This window comes from Schizophyllum commune, assembly GCF_000143185.2.
Source record: "Schizophyllum commune H4-8 unplaced genomic scaffold SCHCOscaffold_4, whole genome shotgun sequence".
NCBI classification, from domain to species: Eukaryota; Fungi; Basidiomycota; class Agaricomycetes; order Agaricales; family Schizophyllaceae; genus Schizophyllum; species Schizophyllum commune.
The window spans coordinates 335,294-352,936 of NW_026089541.1; the positions used below are offsets into that span (position 1 = coordinate 335,294).

General features: G+C 59.3%; 7 protein-coding genes across 7 annotated transcripts; 3 read left to right on the top strand and 4 right to left on the bottom strand.

The window, feature by feature from the left end:
• Positions 1-225: 225 nt before the first annotated feature.
• On the bottom strand, positions 226-2,249 carry SCHCODRAFT_02212343 (uncharacterized protein). Its single transcript, XM_050342086.1, has 4 exons — positions 2,054-2,249; positions 1,847-2,000; positions 1,292-1,794; positions 226-1,241 (listed from the first exon to the last, which is right to left on the bottom strand). The coding sequence occupies exons 2-4, from the start codon at positions 1,991-1,993 to the stop codon at positions 269-271; spliced, it is 1,623 nt and encodes a 540-aa protein (XP_050200880.1). The 5' UTR covers positions 1,994-2,000; positions 2,054-2,249; the 3' UTR covers positions 226-268.
• Positions 2,250-3,886: 1,637 nt separating this feature from the next.
• On the bottom strand, positions 3,887-4,207 carry SCHCODRAFT_02617332 (uncharacterized protein; the record flags this gene model as incomplete). The annotated part of the gene is made up of 2 exons (XM_050344803.1): positions 3,887-4,125; positions 4,185-4,207. The coding sequence occupies 2 exons, from the start codon at positions 4,202-4,204 to the stop codon at positions 3,957-3,959; spliced, it is 189 nt and encodes a 62-aa protein (XP_050200881.1). The 3' UTR covers positions 3,887-3,956.
• A 1,982-nt stretch (positions 4,208-6,189) lies between these two features.
• Positions 6,190-7,481, top strand: SCHCODRAFT_02212367 (uncharacterized protein). Its single transcript, XM_050342087.1, has 4 exons — positions 6,190-6,371; positions 6,425-6,628; positions 6,792-6,903; positions 7,026-7,481. Exons 2-4 carry the CDS (start codon positions 6,480-6,482, stop codon positions 7,392-7,394), a joined length of 630 nt encoding a protein of 209 aa, XP_050200882.1. The 5' UTR covers positions 6,190-6,371; positions 6,425-6,479; the 3' UTR covers positions 7,395-7,481.
• On the bottom strand, positions 7,439-8,496 carry SCHCODRAFT_02686181 (uncharacterized protein). The gene is made up of 3 exons (XM_003033036.3): positions 8,446-8,496; positions 7,857-8,393; positions 7,439-7,803 (listed from the first exon to the last, which is right to left on the bottom strand). The coding sequence occupies exons 2-3, from the start codon at positions 8,314-8,316 to the stop codon at positions 7,568-7,570; spliced, it is 696 nt and encodes a 231-aa protein (XP_003033082.1). The 5' UTR covers positions 8,317-8,393; positions 8,446-8,496; the 3' UTR covers positions 7,439-7,567.
• A 1,063-nt stretch (positions 8,497-9,559) lies between these two features.
• SCHCODRAFT_02497373 (uncharacterized protein) lies at positions 9,560-13,326 on the top strand (the record flags this gene model as incomplete). The annotated part of the gene is made up of 13 exons (XM_050343058.1): positions 9,560-9,803; positions 9,854-10,275; positions 10,340-10,505; positions 10,543-10,826; positions 10,901-10,989; positions 11,057-11,408; positions 12,124-12,207; positions 12,259-12,378; positions 12,501-12,696; positions 12,758-12,830; positions 12,886-12,930; positions 12,982-13,249; positions 13,306-13,326. The coding sequence occupies 13 exons, from the start codon at positions 9,560-9,562 to the stop codon at positions 13,324-13,326; spliced, it is 2,364 nt and encodes a 787-aa protein (XP_050200883.1).
• SCHCODRAFT_02617346 (uncharacterized protein) lies at positions 13,096-13,903 on the bottom strand. The gene is made up of 3 exons (XM_050344804.1): positions 13,764-13,903; positions 13,292-13,697; positions 13,096-13,239 (listed from the first exon to the last, which is right to left on the bottom strand). The coding sequence occupies exons 1-2, from the start codon at positions 13,859-13,861 to the stop codon at positions 13,313-13,315; spliced, it is 483 nt and encodes a 160-aa protein (XP_050200884.1). The 5' UTR covers positions 13,862-13,903; the 3' UTR covers positions 13,096-13,239; positions 13,292-13,312.
• A 1,233-nt stretch (positions 13,904-15,136) lies between these two features.
• SCHCODRAFT_02665086 (uncharacterized protein) lies at positions 15,137-17,463 on the top strand (the record flags this gene model as incomplete). The annotated part of the gene is made up of 3 exons (XM_003032435.2): positions 15,137-15,295; positions 15,354-15,889; positions 15,948-17,463. 3 exons carry the CDS (start codon positions 15,137-15,139, stop codon positions 17,461-17,463), a joined length of 2,211 nt encoding a protein of 736 aa, XP_003032481.1.
• Positions 17,464-17,643: the final 180 nt, after the last annotated feature.

Consider the following 17,643-nt stretch of genomic DNA (forward strand, 5'->3'; position numbering starts at 1 on the left):
CTATACAACGATGCGTCGCCGGTATGATGGTAGTACACGAGAGCGAGACAAGAAGAAAAGAAAAGAGGTACGTGCGTATAGGAGAGCGAGATGGGGGAAGGACGCGTCGTGCTAGGCATTCATTGTACAGCGGTGGATATAGAGACCAAGTAAGCCATGTGTCCATCTTAACAGTGTCGTGAAGCACGGGCGAGGGATGCGTCGACGGCAACACGCACGCGGCGAGGACTGCTACTACCCATGGCAACCGCAAGCGAACTACGCCCTCCTACTGCTTCCCGGGCTTTGGAACCGGTGGAAGTCGAGGGTAAGTGCAACCTGGTTGGTATGCGCTCGATCCCGGCATGGGCGGAATCCACAAGTCGTCTGGGGTCTGCTGGATATCCGAGGACTCGCCCTGGACTGCAAGGCCCAACGCGGGGCCGTCCATGGGCCCCACGCGCGAGGAAGGGCCAGCGCCAGGGGTCTGGGTGGTGTTCGAAGCTGCAGACTGCTTCTCGGCCTCCTCTCTCTGCGCCTTAGTCCAGCGCTTTTTGGGAACTACGTCCGTCATTGGAGGATTTTCTCCATCTTGGGCATTTTTTCGACGTTGGTGTAATCGCCAATCACCATGAAAGGTCGGCTCCGGAGGGCGAGGTCTCTTGGCCGGTGGCTCGTCGACGGGCTTGTCGGTCGGGCTTGACTGACGCTTGCGCTTGCCGCCCTTCTTCTTTATGGGCGCAGCGACCAGCCGTCCTCCGTCATCAACGGCTGAAGCACCACTACCGGACGGAGCTGGGAGAGCGTAGTCGACAGGGACGGGGGCTTCATCCGCGACGGGCGCGTAGCCGGCCTGCGAAGTAGGCTGCGCGCCAACGTTGGAGGGGCCGTAGTAGCCTTGCTGAGGCATCGGGGCCGGCGGAGCGCAAGGGTACGCATAGCCGGCACCTAGCATCCCTTGACTATAGTAGGGGGGTGCAGGAAGACCTGAGAGCGCAAGCCCCAGGTACTGAGGGGGTGCGAAGCCATAGGATGGGTTGGCGAAGGGGTAGGGAGGTCGGAGGAAAGCCGGAGGCGCCGCGAAGCGGTGCTGAGGAGCCGACGGCGCGAGGTAGGGGTTGTAGGCGGGGCCTTGATCGAACTGGTCGATGGTGAAGTACTGAGGGCGGCGCAGCACTTCGTTGTTCTGTGCACCTATGTGCACAACTTGGCTAGCGTTGATCGGGGCGCTCCCGTACTGCACGTCGCGAGGCGGGGTCAAACTATGTAGTCGTTAGAACATGCAAAGACAATGAACTGATGTCGAGCTCACCCGCCGCTTGACGATGGCCCAGAGGGCGGCGTCAAAGCCCGCATCTCGAGGGTCTGCTGGAGACCTGTCGAGGACGCGTTCGCGCCCCGAGCAACTTCGCCACTGTTGATACCCTTCGCTTCCGCCGCCCTCGTCCCGGCGCTCTTCTCAGTCGAATTCACCGCATTCTCCTGATCCCTCTCCAACTCCTCACTCGCGCCTCGCGGAGTGATGGCACCTTCAGCGCGGTGGGCGATGTCCGACTCGGTAGACGATGACCTCGAGTGGCCATGAGGAGGGTGGTTGGGGGCGACGTCGGATGCTGAATCGTGCTCGGATGCGGCATTGTCAGCCGTGGCCTTCAAGGCGGGCAGGGGGTGCTGAGCGACCAGTTCGGTGGGGGCATCGGGAGCGGCGGCGGCAGTGGAGGTCGGCTGCTCGTTGTTGGTAGGGGCATCTTCAGTGGCGAGGGCATCTGGGAGGACTTGTTCCCTAAGATCCTCGTTCTCAGCGATCAAAAAGAACTAATGGGAGACTGTTCAGCGACTGCAGAAGCTGGAAAACCAGGCCACATACCGCCGCGAGATCAAAGTCCCCGGAAGAGTTGCTCAAAAACTCTCTCTGCCTATCCAGCACTGCTTCGCCAGGGAAGGCGAGGTCGTCTGCCGTCAATGGCGTGTGGTCCTCAGGTGCTGCGGTCTCGTTGGGGTCTTCAAAGAACATCTGGAGACTGCAAAACCCGTCAGCCCGACGACAAAGCCCAGTGGCCGCGACAAGGCGCACCTATTTTTGACAAACCCAACAAGTAATACCGTCTAAACACTTGAAAGCGACGTCGGGTCGAATTTTCGAATGCGGGCGGCGACGAAGTGAGGCGGATGCGCGACGAGTTGAGGCTGCTGGGCAAAGGGTGAAAGAGGAAACGCGTCGAGCGTGGTAATCAACCACCGTTGACTGGGTAAAGATGCCCAAACAAGCCAGATCTTATCACATTTTTCTGTTTTCGCACGCTGTCCATCTCGAAAAAACGGGTTGCTCGCTGCCCAGGTCGCCGCATCGCTGAATGAGCACGTCCGCCAGACTGGTGGCATAGTCAGCGACCAGTGATTATCCTTATTTTTGGCTCATACCTCGCAGAGAAACATGTAAAATGAGATTTGACGATCTGACGCTAGGACCGCCGAATGCACGCGACACAAACATTTTCCTGCGGGCTGTCCACCACCCTGACGACATAGAATCCGTTGAATGGCCTTTGGGGAAGGCTCTGACGAAGTCTCGAGGCAGCTTACCAGGACTAAATCTCGAAAATCGGCGGTTTCGGGAAGGGTGCCGAAATCGCGAGGCTGGCCTTCGAAAGCAGGTCAGCGACGCCAAAGCCGGTATCCTTGGAAGTGCTTACAATGCCACAGGGTGCGCAGAATATATCAAAAGGACGCGGAAGGTCATAGACGGATGGGTATGACGGTTTATGACTTTGGCCGCTATGTCGACTGCGGCTGATACCCTTTGTCGCTAGTGTATCGTGGCCGAAGGTGCGTCTTCTTATGCCCCTCATTCCCTGGATGAATCATTGTCAGCGCGAATAACCCGTAGAGCTCTCCTGCCCGCATTCTGCATCACTTCCGACCTACCACCAGCGCTGCGCGATGTCATAGCCCGTTGCTCTCCGGCGCCACGTGTTCCACAAGCCTTTGCCACAAGTTCTATTCGTCAGTCCGCTCTGTCCAGAGGTCGCGTCGAGGAGGATGGCCGGGCCATCGCGCTCACCGGGACGTCCGAGTCAACCCTTCAGGAAGCTCCCGACGGGCGTCAAGCGTCGTGGGTAGTTGCGCGGCGCCGCGGACATAATAGCGCGATCAGGCTCACGGTCCCTTGCCGTAACCTCTCACGGCAATGAACTCAAGCACGCACATTCGACGACTATACGTGTCACCGTCGACTCGGACTATGATCCATTCTCAGAGCAGAGCGCTCCTGTGGTACGTTCAGCGCCGACGATATGCACGAACTCGAAGAACTCACATTCCCTCCCAGACTCTGTCGGCGCGCGCCTGTCTCCGGCTTCAAGATTGTGCATAGCGATTCCGCGTAGCGGAGCGGAAGGCCATGTAGCTCCGTCAGCGATTTGAAGAGGGAGAGCTCTCCATCCACGTCGTACATCGCATCGTATTTACCGAGCGCTCGCTAGGGTCCCCGGAGTTTTGCACGATCGACTCGACATATCCTCGAGCCAGAAGCTGCCCTTCTTCAATTGTCACCAGCAAGAAACATGTCTTTTATAGAATCATGTCCTATTTCGGCTCGTATCCTGTAGCAATCCCCGCGTCAGTCAGTATGCACATATGTCTGGGCGGAATTGAATGACTCGCCTCATCGCGATCTCAAAGCCGCTCCGCCCCTCCCCCAGCACGTCCTATCATGTCCATGAGCTCATACCAAAATATAAGCCATACTATACGCCATACCTGGCTCTCCGCGCCCAGCCTAGCACCCGTATACACCCTCACCCGCCCGCCACAAAAATTCAATATTTCACTCACGTGAACACGTCACCCGGCCCGGGTGATCCGTCAATTATGAAGTGATGCGGCGTTGTCCTGAACTTGCATCAAGCATACTCTTGCTCGCGTTCCCCATCGTCGTCCGTGTTCGCTGAGCGCGCTGAAGGTGCTGATTAGTGAGTCTATGATGTGGTCGGAAGTTTGACGCGTTGGGGAACGCGTCGACGAGCGCCGATGGTGCGCAAGGGCCGCAGGTGGCGCCGAGGTCGTCCTGCTCGTGGCATGCGCGGGGAGTGCTCGATGGGCAGGAGCGGTAGTCCCGAAGGTAGAGCTTTTGGAAGATGAGATATGGTGAGTGTCCGTGGTCCTGTACGGCTAGGGGGATCTGAGAATTCATTTTCTCAATTAAGCGCGCGCACTTACAATGCATGTACGTTCCCCCCGCACGATCTACAACCCGCGCATTATGCATCTTCACCACCATTCATTACCGTCTTACCGCGTTACTCGCTGCATGCCACGCACTTACCACACATACCTCACAGGTATGATCGAGCTTCACATATACGATCCATACCAACATCTTACCCAGTCAATCGACGACCATTACTCAACGACACCCTCGGACCTGAATTTTAGAGCAAAGCAGCGATGCATTCTCGGTAGGTAATTTGTGGCTACTCACCTACCTTTGACCCTGGAGCGTTAGTTGACCAACGACCAGAACCGTGCCCTATGCCCAGCGGCGTCGAGCAACGACGCATGCGTCCGAGGAGTCATAAACCCATCGCCCTGGTTCAACATTTCTCCCGCTCCTCGACATCCTTGCGGCGCTGCCCAGTAACCTTCGCCCACCAGTTTCGACAGCTCCCAGACGATGACCCTGGCAGAACTCACCGACGACTCGGCAGCACCTGTGTGCCGGTCAATAGACGCCTAGCATATGGTCAGCCCGAGCGCCCTTCAGGCACGAGCGATCCATGCTCAAGCATACGACCATGCAAGCTCAACGCGCGGGTTCCGTCGACTCAACGCCTCTGCGAAGAATTACCAGTGGACGCTGACGACCGACCGCGACAGACACTATCCAGGAAGGACGATGCGACGATACCAACCTGCTGAGGATTAATGCGCATCGGGTCAACGAGGGACTCACCGGCCACAGGGGATATCCATCGAAGATGAGTCGCGCGGGGCGACGAGACGGGCCGGACGCACACTTAACGCGTGAGCCCACTGCGCCTCGAACCCGACGACCGACATACGTTGTAAAGTCGACGCCGCAACGACGTCGCGTGAGGAGTAGGGCCAGCCAACATATGCAGCGCGTCTCTCCAATCGAGTAAGTGGGTACATTGACCTTCAGTCACGACAACCACTAACGATGCTCCCAGATAGTCCCACTACAATCATCGCAGACGCATCGACGATATCAACGAGCGTCCCGGACGGGTTCGTAACCATCGACCCTTTCAACTTTGGCACTCGCCGCCCACACACGCGATGCGCCACCGCGAGCTCGGCATGCCCATCGCAAGCTCGTGCCCAACCACCGCAAGCTCGGCACGCCGATTTCACCCCCGCCCATTCCGATGCGCCACCGCGCGCAGCCAGATCAACGCTACCAATCCACGACCACAGTGACCCGCGTACCCTCGACCTCCTACAGAGGCCCCCATTGTCCAACGGTACGCATGCGCTCATCTCCCACTCTCGGCGACGGTGAGCACTCACCTCCCACGTCCGCCGACCGGAGGCTGACCATCAACTTCTCGATATGGCAGGCCTTGCTTCCCTACGGGGATACGGCGGCGGCACTATAGGGCGAGTGTTGTTCCCCAACCGGGGATATCATATCCTGCTTCCTTATAGGAATCCTGCTTCCCTATAAGGCAGGGGACGGGCATGGAAGCGCAGGTCCACGAGGCTGCCGCTTTGTCTCGACACGCATGATCTCGCAGTGCGCGCACCATCTCGCAGTACGCGCATCACCTCGCAACGCTCGCATCGAGGTACGTGGCTACGGCGGACGCGCGCCGATGAGTCTGCTGATGAACGCGCCTATCGAGTGACCCAGCGCAACTTCGGAACTGCGCGCCACAAGCGGCAGCTGTTGGACCATCAGCGCCGAAGGACCCCATATCAGTCCGCGGTGTATCTACGTGGGGTTCGACCATGGGGGTACGATTTTGGTGCCTCGAGGGCGCGATGGCCCCCTCGAGGGCGCGATGATCCCCTCGAGGGCGCGATGATCCCCTCGAGGGCGCGATAATCCCCTCGAGGCAAGACGGCCCCTCACTGGAGGGACGTCCAGCCTCTCACCGGAGGGAACGCCTAGCCTCGAGGCTGCTACACGACCCCACGGCAAGACTGCGTTCCCAACATCAAGAACCACCTCTCAAGTGCACCGCACACGGACATCGCTTGGGATAGGCGAGGCTTCGATGTGGTGTACGCGAGGATTGCGCGGGCTGTACGCGAAGGACGCGAGGCCTGCGCGCTCGCGACAAACGCGAGGCCTCCGCGCGCACCGCGAGTAAAGGCCTCCGCGCGTACAGCAAGCCAAAGCCTCGCATACGACGCGCGCGAGTGACGAGGTATGGGCTTCTTCAACGATATTGGGAGGAAGATGGGCTTACCTGATCGATAGGAGATGTGGCGCGAGGAGGCTTCGGTACGCCGAGGCGAGCAAGCGATGCGCGTCAATGGAGAGCAAGCAATGCGCGTCGATGGAGAGCAAGCGATGGCCGACGGACAGAGGACACCGACGAAGAGCGAGCGACTCGAGGAGTCGTAGTCGACGGAGCACGAGAGCCGAATGTAAACGGAGCAGGAGAACGAAGCAGACGTCCAGGTGAGTTTTGAAGCTTGTTTATGGCGGTGACGAGGCGACGAGCGACGAGCGAAGAGGGGGGGATGGAGAGAGAGCACGATGAAGAGACGATGATTGGGGGTGTAGGGACGAGCAGAGGCGAGCGAGTTGACGAAGGGCACGAAAGTTGACGACGAACCCGCAGCGGAGGCGAGGGCGACGGCAAGAGCCTACGACGAAAGACGATCAGCCCAAGGACGACGACGCGAGGAGGAAGAAGAAGACACAAGAGGAGAGAGAAGAAGAGGCGCACCATGGTGAGACTCTGCTTATAAAGGCGATGCGGATGGCTTATAAAGGCGATGTGGCTGCACCTAACTTGATTCACAATAGGCATCCGACTTGCATCACAATAGGGATCTGACTTGGACCACAATAGGTCGAAGCCGAGACCGGGTGGCGCAGCGATACGCATCCGGTGCGACGACGGTACACATCCGGTGCAGCAAATCGCATCCGGGGCCGCTATTGTGTTCGCGGGGGCAGATGGCTCCGCGAACTCTGTCGATGGCTCTGGTCCGCAAATCTTGTCGTTGGCTCCGGTCTGCGAATCTTGTCGATGGCTCCGATCCGCGGATGGAGTAGAAGGTTCCGATCGACGGACGCAGTCGCAACCGTACCCCAAAGCCCGGCTTGCTACCGTACTCCAAAGCCCGGCTTGCTACCGTACTCCAAAGCCGGGCTTGCTACCGTACCCTCGAGCCGGACGACGGATTCGAACACGGATATCGAGCGGAAAGTTGCCTAATCCGGACGAACAAGGACGCCCAATGGGGTCGGAATCTCGACCGTCGATTCGGGTGATGGTTCGACGGACCGGACGGAGTGCGTCTACGACCGGACGGAGGGACTTTGCGGCGGACCGCGGGACTCTGGCGAACACGACGCAGGCCCTTCAGTTGAGGGTTCAGATTGGAGGGACTATGCCCATGCGGTGATAGATGGCAATGGAAGGTGCGTTGGCGAGTGCTCTGCTGATGATCTGACCACCCAACGAAGGACTTCGGACTCCTGACCGTGACTGTCCGTCCAGTCTGGCATGCGTCGGTACGTGTCGGACAGGCCGATGAGAAGGAGGATGCATGTCGGATGTGCCGATGAAGAAATGACCATCTGGTGCGTTGACGGTGCGAGGGGGTTCGGTGGCGCGGGAGGGCCTTCGGGAGACGCTAAGTTCATGTTTGCACTTGTTTGTAGATGGGCCACTCACCACGATGCCCAGCGACGATAGATGGCGGCCGACGAGATTCTCGTCGACGATACGAGGACGTTCGGGGTGGACGAGGGAGATGCTCTTCGTCGACGAGCGGTGTTCTTCGTCGACGAGGGGTGCCTTTCGTCGACGAGGAGTTCTTCGTGAATGGCGTGATGACTTGCGGCTGGCGAGGCGACTTGCGGCTGGCGAGGAGACCGTTCGTCCGGTGAGGTTTCCCATCTTGGCGAGCGCGTGCATCAACAGCGAGCAAGTCGCCAATCAAGAGCGAGTCGTCCATTATGGATGAGGACGTCAGTCTTCCGCTAAGGCTTTCAACGTCGTTTTCATCCGAGGTGAGGGGATCGCATGGCGAGCGAAGAGGGCTTCTCCAATAGCGAGGAGGTCTCTCGGGTGGCAGGCCACCCGAGGGCGGTTGGGGAGGGGGTCGCTCTTCGCCAACGCGGTCATCGATCATCGAGGGCTCGCGTCGTCGAGGGGGTCTCCAGGACGTCCAACCTCACCAAGCGTGCCCGCTAGCGTGCAGAAGGTCATCTGAGAAGCTCTCGTTAGCTCTCGCCACACTACACACTCCCAGACCACGCACCTTTGTCCCGAACTCCTCTTGCTCTCGCCCATCACCATCTGCTTCTCCCGCGATAGGCGAACTTGCTACTGAGCTCGTCGAGCTTGCTGTTGAGCTCGTCGAGGCTCGTATTGACCTCTTAAAGCTCGTATTGACCTCTTGAAGCTCGCTGATATCCTCGCCAAAGCTTGTTCGACGCGCCCATTCACTACCCGAAGGCACTAGCCGTCGAGCAGGGCTAAGGGTTACGCGTTTAGGAAGTCGACTCGACGACCTCGAGAACAGGCGAAAGTTCTCTAGAGAAAAATGTCGGGAAAAAAGTGACGAGGAGGGGCGGGCGAGGTTATAACCAGACGGGGATTGGCGAGACCTTATGTACTCTGGTAGGCGGCCATCGGAAAATCGGATTTACGGGTCTGGTTGCAGTGTGTTTGGCGCCACGCGTGCGCGTCATATGAGGATCACAGCTTCGAGGAAGAATAGGTTCCTTTTGTTTTCATTGATCATAGGAAATGTAGTAGGTCATATATACAATATACTACCATTATATTTGCAAGATGAAGTCTCCAAAGCTTTTCGACGCGCGCTACTTTGGCTACAACCTCCAGTTCGACTTCGCCACCGGACTGTTCCGCTAGGCCCATAAGTCAAAATCAGGCGATCGCAGTCCGGGATCTCTTGTCCGGAAAGCCGACTTCCGCGCGCTTTTGACCATGAGCCCACCCTCATCTCCACGCCCGGACTCTGAACCCTGCAGATACCCCGTCTACCTTCCTTGTTGGGCGTCTGTGCGTGGATCTTGACCTAAATCATATCATGGATCTTGACCTTCATCAGCTTGCCTTGTGTTCGACATACCCGCGAATCGCCATGCGGTCCTCCATCCCTCCGAGCGAGCGCAGCTTACCCCAATTCGCAAAGGCGCGAAGAGCTTTCCCCACCGGTCGAGGAATACAAGAGCACAGCCTCCAACTTCTCTTCATCACCTTGACGACGGCGATTCTATCTCGTTAGGCAAGGATCGACGGATGCAGGTCGACCTGTCGGCAGGGTTCAGTTGGCCAGCGCGTATAGGAAGGGGAGAACGGCGTCAACATGGACCTGCGGACAACGGTTGCCGAGGCAGCACCCTGGAATGCACAACGCAGTCAGCCATAGTACAACGCAGTCGGCCATAGCCATCATTGCCTCGAGGAGGCAGAAGATCCTTGCCTCGAGGAGACGGAAGCTTTTCGGAGGCGAAGTCGACAAGGGACCCACGTTGGCGGACTTGATGAACTTTGCTGGCGCACCCGGTGAACTTCGTTGGTCACAGTGCGGTTGGCGGAGTCGAAGGAGACATAGCAGCGGCCCGAAAGACAATAAGGCTCACCGACGAGGTGCGTGGACTGCGTATGACGGTTAGGCGTGCGCTGACGCGTCTCTTCAGGCTTGAAGATGGTGCTGGAAACTTGGGTCAGCGTAAGCGTGCTGGGGCTTGGGTTGGCTTACGCGTTCTGGAGCGACTCAGTCAGCTTCCGCGTCGACTGCAGACAACGATCCGCTTCTCAACACATACGTTCATCCTCAACCCGATGCTCGCCCCCTCCAACATCGCCGTTCGCCTCCTCCCACATCGCCGTGCTGCTCGCCCTCCTCAACATCATCGCCGCATCCCTCGACATGTCCAACCCGACGCTCTTCCCCGCGCAAGAAGACCGCGGACCCTCTGCTGAACGAGAACCTACCTCATTCCCCTCCTCACGAGCTCCTGCCTCCCTCCTCACGAGCTCGCAACGCGCAGGCTTCACGGCCAAGACCACCGCCCCTGCCCTCGTTCTGGAGCACGGTCGCGGCCCGCGCGTCTCCCTCGTAAGGCCGCCACGCGCACTTCCCCCTCGAAGCGCGCATCGCGAAGGGCCGAACGATCCTCCAGGTTGATCGGCGACGCCGGGAGAGCGCCACCAGCAAGCTTGGTGACGCGACCAGCAGCGCCATGGAATACGACCAGCTCCTCCTGGGAACGCTACAGACGAATATCTGGATGCGATGCGAAGGGTCCAGCGACCAGCGACGCGCGAGGATGCGACTAGCGATGTCGGGTGAAGCACCGCTAACGGACACAACCGGTGGTGCCAGATGCGCGAGCGGCACTGTCGAGGAGCCACATCCAGCCACGCCAAATGGTCGCCTTCGTCGACAGCAGTGGACGTGGCCGGCCATATCCAGCTCGGGTGCAGCAAGCTCATCACCATCCCATCCACCGTGGTGCTCGACTCTCGGCCCTCGCTCCCAAATCCGGACTCGCTGCTCGCGCTTGGGCATGGCCGTTGCTCACACCGCGAGCTCGGCGCGGGCAGGCCTCACAAGCACGGCTCGACTGGACCCTCGCCTGCGAGCAAGAAGGCCCTCCTCTCGTCGTGGTGCCCCTCCCCTTCCCCGCGCACGACCACCACCACCCTTACCCCTCCCTCTTCACGAGCTAGACGCGGGCTAGTCCCACAAACGCGGCGTGGACAAGCTCTATATGTACGCAGCGCGGACTGGCTTTGCGCCCCTCACGCGGGTGGGCTTCGCGAGCTGGGCGTGAGCCGGCTTCATGAGCTCCGCGCGGACAGGCCCTGCACGCCCGATGCGCGTGCGCATTCTGCAGAGGGCGTGGCATCCTCGCAAGGGGTTGCGCGTTCGTTGAGGCTCCGGGAGACGCTCGCTTGTCGAGGCTTCGTGAGACGCGGTGCGCTGCCAGCGATGCCCAGCGCGACCAGCCCCTCGCACGCGCGCGATATTGCCCCCCCCCCCCCCTCGAGAACACGACGTGCCCCATCGGAGACGCTGTCCGTGACCCCAGGGAGGCGCTGCTGGCGGCGCCAGAGAAGGAGCTAGGCGTCATCAACGACTCGGGGGCGCGCGCCTGGCAGTGGCGGAGGGCATTACCTGCGACTCCGAAGGACGCCCTAGCGAAGCTGAGGACGCGATCTGCGATGTCGAAGGATGGGACCTGCGACGTGAGGTAGAGTGAGCCGGGCTTAAGGGCAGCAACACCGAGGGATGCATCCCCTCGAAGCCCTCGACACGTCGCCTTGGTGGTCCCTGGTCCAAATCTTCGACCCAGGGTGTGGGCTCACCGCCATGTGGTCAACGTGCCCCCTGTACGATCGATGCATCTTCGCGCCCTACACGCGCCTCCTTCGCAAGTCCCGCTGTGTTGCGCACTTGTGCGCAGCCATTAGCGCACTGAAGGGTCCTGATCGACTCCGGCGTCGACCGTGGAATGACCGACCTCGAAGCAGATATCCCAGAGCATTACATCGACGCCGCTCTCCCTCGCGCATATCGCTTCAAGCAGCTGGCACGAGATTTAAAGCGCACCCTTAGCTGCCCCAGGTGCGGCGCGCTACCCCAACATGCGAATGGGGCCCTCGCGAGCCCGATGACGCACTTCGCGCACCCTCGGTCGGGGCATCGACGTCACCAAAGCCTGGCGCCGCACCTTCGCCCCCGCGCAATCCGGGTCGTCGTCAGTCTATGCACGCCATGTTGCTGGGCCTACGTGCGCGTCTGCCACGAGGTGGCGCCTGTATGTTCTCGTCCCTCCGACCTCGGTTATATACGCGCGCCGTGGGTCGCTTCTGAGTGTATGTACATGCTGTTGATGTGCGCAAGACCACTGGCATTGAGAGTGTGCATGCCCATCTTTCGTCGGCTTACGCGTCCTCGTAGGTTCTCAACGGACCTATGGAGCTGGACAGGCCAATCCGTGAGTCTGTCTCTGTCCGAGGACTGACATCCAGGCATCTATTGGCAGTAAGGCGGGCGCTTAAAGGTGATATGGCTCGCGCCTTGTGTGAGCCGTAGCATCGTATGGACGCGATGGCTAGCAGGCGAGGAGGATGCTGCGGGAGGCCGAGCGAGCATGGATGTAGTCCTCTGGATCCGGCTGACGGACGAGGTGGCGGTCCGGCTAAGAACGATGCGGTGCGCGGGTCGCCTTGACCTCGGGCATGCGCAAGGCACGGATCTTGGATTGCAGACAAGTTAGCTCGTCGTCGCGGTCCCTATAGGTAGGTGAGTAGTTAGACTTACCTATCGGAATCAAGAGCTTCTTTTTGCATCATGTCTCAGGTATCTTCGTCTCGGTGTATTTGGGACGGGAGGATCCTCGGGCTGTGAATCTGGTCAGCCTCGATGTCGAGCGTCTTATGAGCACCTTGGATCCAAGCCGAACTCTGGCTACCCGACGTTGGCAGAATGTGAGTAGGAGTGCGGGTGAAGTTCGGGTTGTTCATCTCGAGGGTGCGACGGGTCGTCGCGGGAGGCGTCCAGAATCAAGTGCGTTGAGCTTATGACTTACGAGTAGGGGTTGGAAGAGGTGAAGCCACTATGTTGATATGGTGCACCTACGACCGTGCAGGCGTCTGGAGAACCTTGTGAGTCTCCATCGCTTGATTGACTGTGGCATTCGTACTTACTGAGCCTCATCAGACGTCACGTTCCCAATAGCATCAGCCTGGATAGGGACGACGATCTGTGAGTAGTCCTCGTTTGTTGCATAACTCCCTTACTGACCTGTGTGCGCAGAGGGCTTTCTGCAGATTTTCAGAGCACTTTCCATCCTTGCGAAAACGTGTATTCTCGTACGCCAGACTGTCCATTTGGCGCCCTTGTAGTCTTTGCGGCCCCGCGTCAAGAAGCTCTGACCTGGTACGGTGAAGCTGCGGGCGTGCGTTCGGTTGCGTGGACCACCAATTGGCGAGGGCAGAGCCGGTTGGCCTCATCTGGCTCATGGCGGGCCGGTCGCTCAGCAATCGGTCGCGACGGTGCTAGGACGAGTTCGATCTTGCAATTGGTCAGTCGTTAGAGCCTATCATGAAGATTCCGCCGTACTAACCCACCGTTTGTAAGGCATTCCTTAGGTATCCGTGATGAATCTCGCGTGCGATAGTGTAGTGTCCGGGTGCGATGGTGCAGAGTCTCCGGCGCCATACTGCAGTGTCTCGGGCGCCCTGCGCACCCTAGATGATGGCTGGGTTGCAGTGCGGTGGCGACTTCGCAGAACGGCGGCGATTTTGCAGAGCGAAGTCGAGCACTTGCGTTGTGCGTAATAGTCGCATGGGTAGAGCAAGGGGTGCGTTGAGGGCCCATTGCAGCAGGGTTTGGGCGCTTTCGAAGGGAGCTGAGCGCTCACGAAGGACGACGAGCACGCTCGAAGGCCGCCAATGACTCGCACTATGCGGTACCATGAACGTGGGGGTGTCGTCGCGCAGGGGGTGGAGGACGTCGATTCGCTCGCTTGCCTGTGGCAAAGGCGGATTAGCGGTCGGTGAGCTCAAGACGTTCTGACTCCCCCACCGCGTGCTCACCTTCGAAGACTAGAATTCGGGGCTTCGCGCACACAATGCCATCGCAAGGGGCGTGATGTGTGCAACTCCGGTGCTGAAGCCTTGTGCGGTGGTGGCATTCACGTTGGGCTTAGCCGCCTGGCCGCGATACCGATGGCGCGTTGCCTAGGGGTGAGTGCATCGTCGAGAGTATCGGTCGATTGTCCATCCTTGGTGATAGGATGCATCAACGGGCAAAGGCGCGGTGTGGCGCCCGCCCTGCGATGTTCAACGGCGGTCTCGCAGAATTGACTGATGCTGCCGATGTAGCAGCCGTGGGCACGCTCCCGTCGTGATTCGTCTGGGTGAGCGGATGTCGGCGCCGACGTCTGGACGTGGTGGCAAGGGGAAGGGGTGGTTGGCAGTCGCGTCCACGTTCGCGCTCCCCCAACGCCGCACTGACGGCGCATAACAAAGGGCGTGAGAGCGAATGCAGGACTGACTCCTGGTATGCCGTGAGTCTGCCCATTCATGAACGAGCTTCACGTACTCACGGTCTTTTGTTCCGGGAGATGCTGATCAGTGTCAATAAGCGCTGGTGCCGTCCAGCTAGTCAAAGTCGAGGAAGCTGTGGAGGTTACGTTAGCGGCACAGCCAGGTCATAGACGTCAGGCTCGCCTGCATATAATGTCGCAGCGTCGGCGGCTCTCGCTGCCTATGTCGTGGGCTGTGGCAAGGTGAGCTGATTTGCGCTACGCGAACGCTCTGCTTATCCGCTATCGCAGGGTCGCATGCCACGGCGCCGTCCCCTAGGAAATCGTCAGTCTTCAATTCTCGATCTCGAAGATGCGCCTGTGAGCTCCGTCAGCGCGTTCCCCGGAATCCGGCGAGTATTTGCCGTGGAATCGGGAGGTTCGCAACCACGTAGCAAATATCCGACTTCGCGTGCAACCGACGGGTCTGGTCGGAAAGGCGAAGTCCACTGTTCATCGACCCCACTGAGGTGCGCGTCTTTTCCAAAAGGATCAGGTCACTACTGGAACCACTGATTGGTCCTCCATCATCATTTGAATGCGTTCTTTGGGTGGCAGAACACGAGGATGCGCAGCGTTTGGGCAGGGGGCGGCGCTCGGCCGATGCCGGTGAAGGTCACGCCGGGGATGCATTTCCATTTCCATCCGTTTACACTCCAACCGCGAACGCGCGTTCTCGCTCCTCACCGCTTTCTCTTTCTCTGCGCTGCATTCGCGCCGCTCTTCTCCACCAGATCCTCAGGACAACATTCCTCAGCAAGACTAATAAAACATACTCCACGCTTCCAACGCAGAACGGTTCGTAGTTGGACTTGGTCTTCGTGCGCCGCGGACCGCTGACGATGCGTTCAGATACTTTTCCTCGAGCATTTGAAGGACAATATGGCTTCCAACGCTAATCGCTATCACCAGCACCCCGACGGCATCATCGACCCGGCGATGTTCGACGCCCTCATGAATGGCATCGCTGGAGGAGGCGCCGCCGCGTGGAACAATGGCGAGTTCACCTTCCAGGATATCCTCGACGATGGGTATACAGAGGTACGTAGTCCTCCAACGAGTGATCATGGGCGCTAACAACTCTTCGCCGGTCCCACAGAGCGAAATCGTCGGCGACGACCAGCGCTGGGACCTCGCCAACTCCGGCACGCTCAGCGACAATCCACAGACCCATCTCTTCGGCCTGGTTGGTTCTCAACCCTCCTCCGCTCAAGACGTCGCACTCGCCAACGATCTTTCATCTCCCTTCGGTGCCCTGCCTCCAGCTCCACCTCCCGATTACAACAACTACGAAGGGCGACGAGACTTGTTGGCGCCGTGGCAATACGGCAATCACCTGACGGCCGGTTTCGAGGAGTCCACCATCGTCCCTTCGGATTCGAACACGCATACGAGAGTGCCATCCAGCGGATCGAACTCGAATTCGGGCACGGGCTCCATGCTGGTCAAGCTCGGATCGGTGGATGGCGTGGCTGAGCACGCGCTGGGCAAGGACGACAATGAGAATTCGCAAGTAGACAAGAAGGAAGATAAAGGAAAAGGTCGCGCGGTCGCCGACACGCCTCCGACGCCGTCCAACGTGGAACAATGGGTCGGAGCAATCGGCACGACAATGCAGGTGTCGCCAAACCAGAGGTTGGTGATTCTTGCTTGCATAACAGGATGTCAGCTCTGTTGACGTCCGCATCTGCAGCGCGACGCCTCCGCGCGAGTTTCTTGGCGCTGGAGACTTCCACAATGTCGACGGGAGCGTGCTGGTTGGCGCTGGCTTGACGATCCCTGAGAACAGTGCCGTTTATCGTCGCCGTGCAGTCGATGCTGAGCTTGCGCCTCCTCCCTTCCACATGAGCGGCATATACGGCGGGCGATCTCTACCTCCTGTTCCTCCTACGAATGTTGCTCGATCTCATCCCGCTACGACGACGACCGGCATCGAACCAAGTGCATCCGCTCAACACAGATCTCGTACCGACGCCGCGCCATCGGCTCCGCCGCACGCTACCATCGCCGCAGACCCAGCTCCATCGTCGCGCAAACTGCAGGCACCTGCCCCCTCGTCCAGGAAGCGCAAGGCGGCGGAGTCCGGCGCCGGGGCACCTGCCAATAAGCAGTCGCATCACGGCGAAAAGCCGTCGCGTCACGACAAGAAGCAATCGCGCTCGCGCAGGCGCAAGGACCCCAAGACCTCTGCCAAAAAGCATAGGCACGCTCAGCAAGGTAGCGAATATTTCACCTTGACGCACTCCAACTGGATCTTGCGATTGCCTACGGAGGACGGGGATGCGCAAACGAGTCCTTCCAGCTCCGGGACGAGCTCAAGTGACGAGGCGCAAGCCAGCGCCGCGACCGCGAGCAATGACGCCAGGACGAACGCGGGGAGCGGTGACGAAGCCGTCCAGAGCGAGGATGCAGTGACTACCCAGCAGGCTGCGTGGCACAACAACAGGGAGCGACCGAAGCAAGAGCAGGCGCCATTCCGATTCTGGGGTGAGCGCGACTCGAGGCGGCGCGCGCAATACGGACTTGATATGCTAGCGAGAATCGAGCGCGAGACTGCGATCGCTGCGACTTCATCGAGTAACTTGTCGCGGAATGGCTCGGCACCGCGAAATGCTTCAGGATCATCGAGTGCTTCGCCTTCGTCGAGTGATTCGTTGGATGTCGATCCTCGCGGTCATGGAAGCCGTTCCCTCGGCGACGACCGCGCTCAAGCATGCGACACTCGGGCTGGCCCTGACGAAGCTGAACCTGATTTATTGGCTACTATCGCACCCACTCCCGCCTCTAGTGATCCCGCGATGCGACTTCCGCAAGACGCAGTATCCGCTCCCCTCGCCCAGCCGGCTGGTTCATACGAGATTCCGCACAATATTGCAACGTCGTACGCCTACCAGCAACATGCGCCGCCTCAGCACGCGCCCGCCGGATGGTACGACTATTCCTGCGGAATGCCTCGGGCATATGCCGTAGCGCCGAACCCTTACATGATGCCTACTGCATACCACCCCCCGCCTCCCTTCAGTTGGCCATATTTTCCCCCTGCGGGATTTCACGCTGCCTCCCTGAACCCCAGCGTAAATGGGCATGTCAATCACTATTCGGACTACGAGCACGGATACCCTTCGACGTCTGTCCAGCAGACTCATTTTCACGGCTCCACGCCTCCCTTGAATAATGCTTCATATGGGGAGGATGGATGGTACTACTAGGTGGACGGGATGCAGGCCGTCTCGCAGCCAGTACTATACTCAATATTCATTGATAGGCTCGTCACTGATGTGTAGCTTGCATCTATCTCAATTAGAACTTTGGCTCATTCTTCATTTGCGACTCCGGTCACACCTGTAAGCAGCCATAAGCTTTCCCTAACTCTGATCCCGCGGAAGCTT

What these genes read in the sequence shown, in the direction of transcription:
- SCHCODRAFT_02212343 (XM_050342086.1), bottom strand. Translation starts at nt 1,993, where the DNA reads ATGTTCTTTGAAGACCCCAACGAGACCGCAGCACCTGAGGACCACACG. An exon ending in GGGACTTTGATCTCGCGGCG is followed by an intron (nt 1,795 to 1,846) that starts GTATGTGGCCTG and finishes GTCTCCCATTAG; the next exon opens with TTCTTTTTGATCGCTGAGAA. An exon ending in GGGCCATCGTCAAGCGGCGG is followed by an intron (nt 1,242 to 1,291) that starts GTGAGCTCGACA and finishes ACGACTACATAG; the next exon opens with TTTGACCCCGCCTCGCGACG.
- SCHCODRAFT_02212367 (XM_050342087.1), top strand. Translation starts at nt 6,480, where the DNA reads ATGGAGAGCAAGCAATGCGCGTCGATGGAGAGCAAGCGATGGCCGACG. An exon ending in AGAACGAAGCAGACGTCCAG is followed by an intron (nt 6,629 to 6,791) that starts GTGAGTTTTGAA and finishes ACGAACCCGCAG; the next exon opens with CGGAGGCGAGGGCGACGGCA. An exon ending in AGAAGAAGAGGCGCACCATG is followed by an intron (nt 6,904 to 7,025) that starts GTGAGACTCTGC and finishes GGACCACAATAG; the next exon opens with GTCGAAGCCGAGACCGGGTG.
- SCHCODRAFT_02686181 (XM_003033036.3), bottom strand. Translation starts at nt 8,316, where the DNA reads ATGATCGATGACCGCGTTGGCGAAGAGCGACCCCCTCCCCAACCGCCC. An exon ending in TATCGTCGCTGGGCATCGTG is followed by an intron (nt 7,804 to 7,856) that starts GTGAGTGGCCCA and finishes CGTCTCCCGAAG; the next exon opens with GCCCTCCCGCGCCACCGAAC.
- SCHCODRAFT_02617346 (XM_050344804.1), bottom strand. Translation starts at nt 13,861, where the DNA reads ATGCCACCACCGCACAAGGCTTCAGCACCGGAGTTGCACACATCACGC. An exon ending in CCGAATTCTAGTCTTCGAAG is followed by an intron (nt 13,698 to 13,763) that starts GTGAGCACGCGG and finishes CCTTTGCCACAG; the next exon opens with GCAAGCGAGCGAATCGACGT.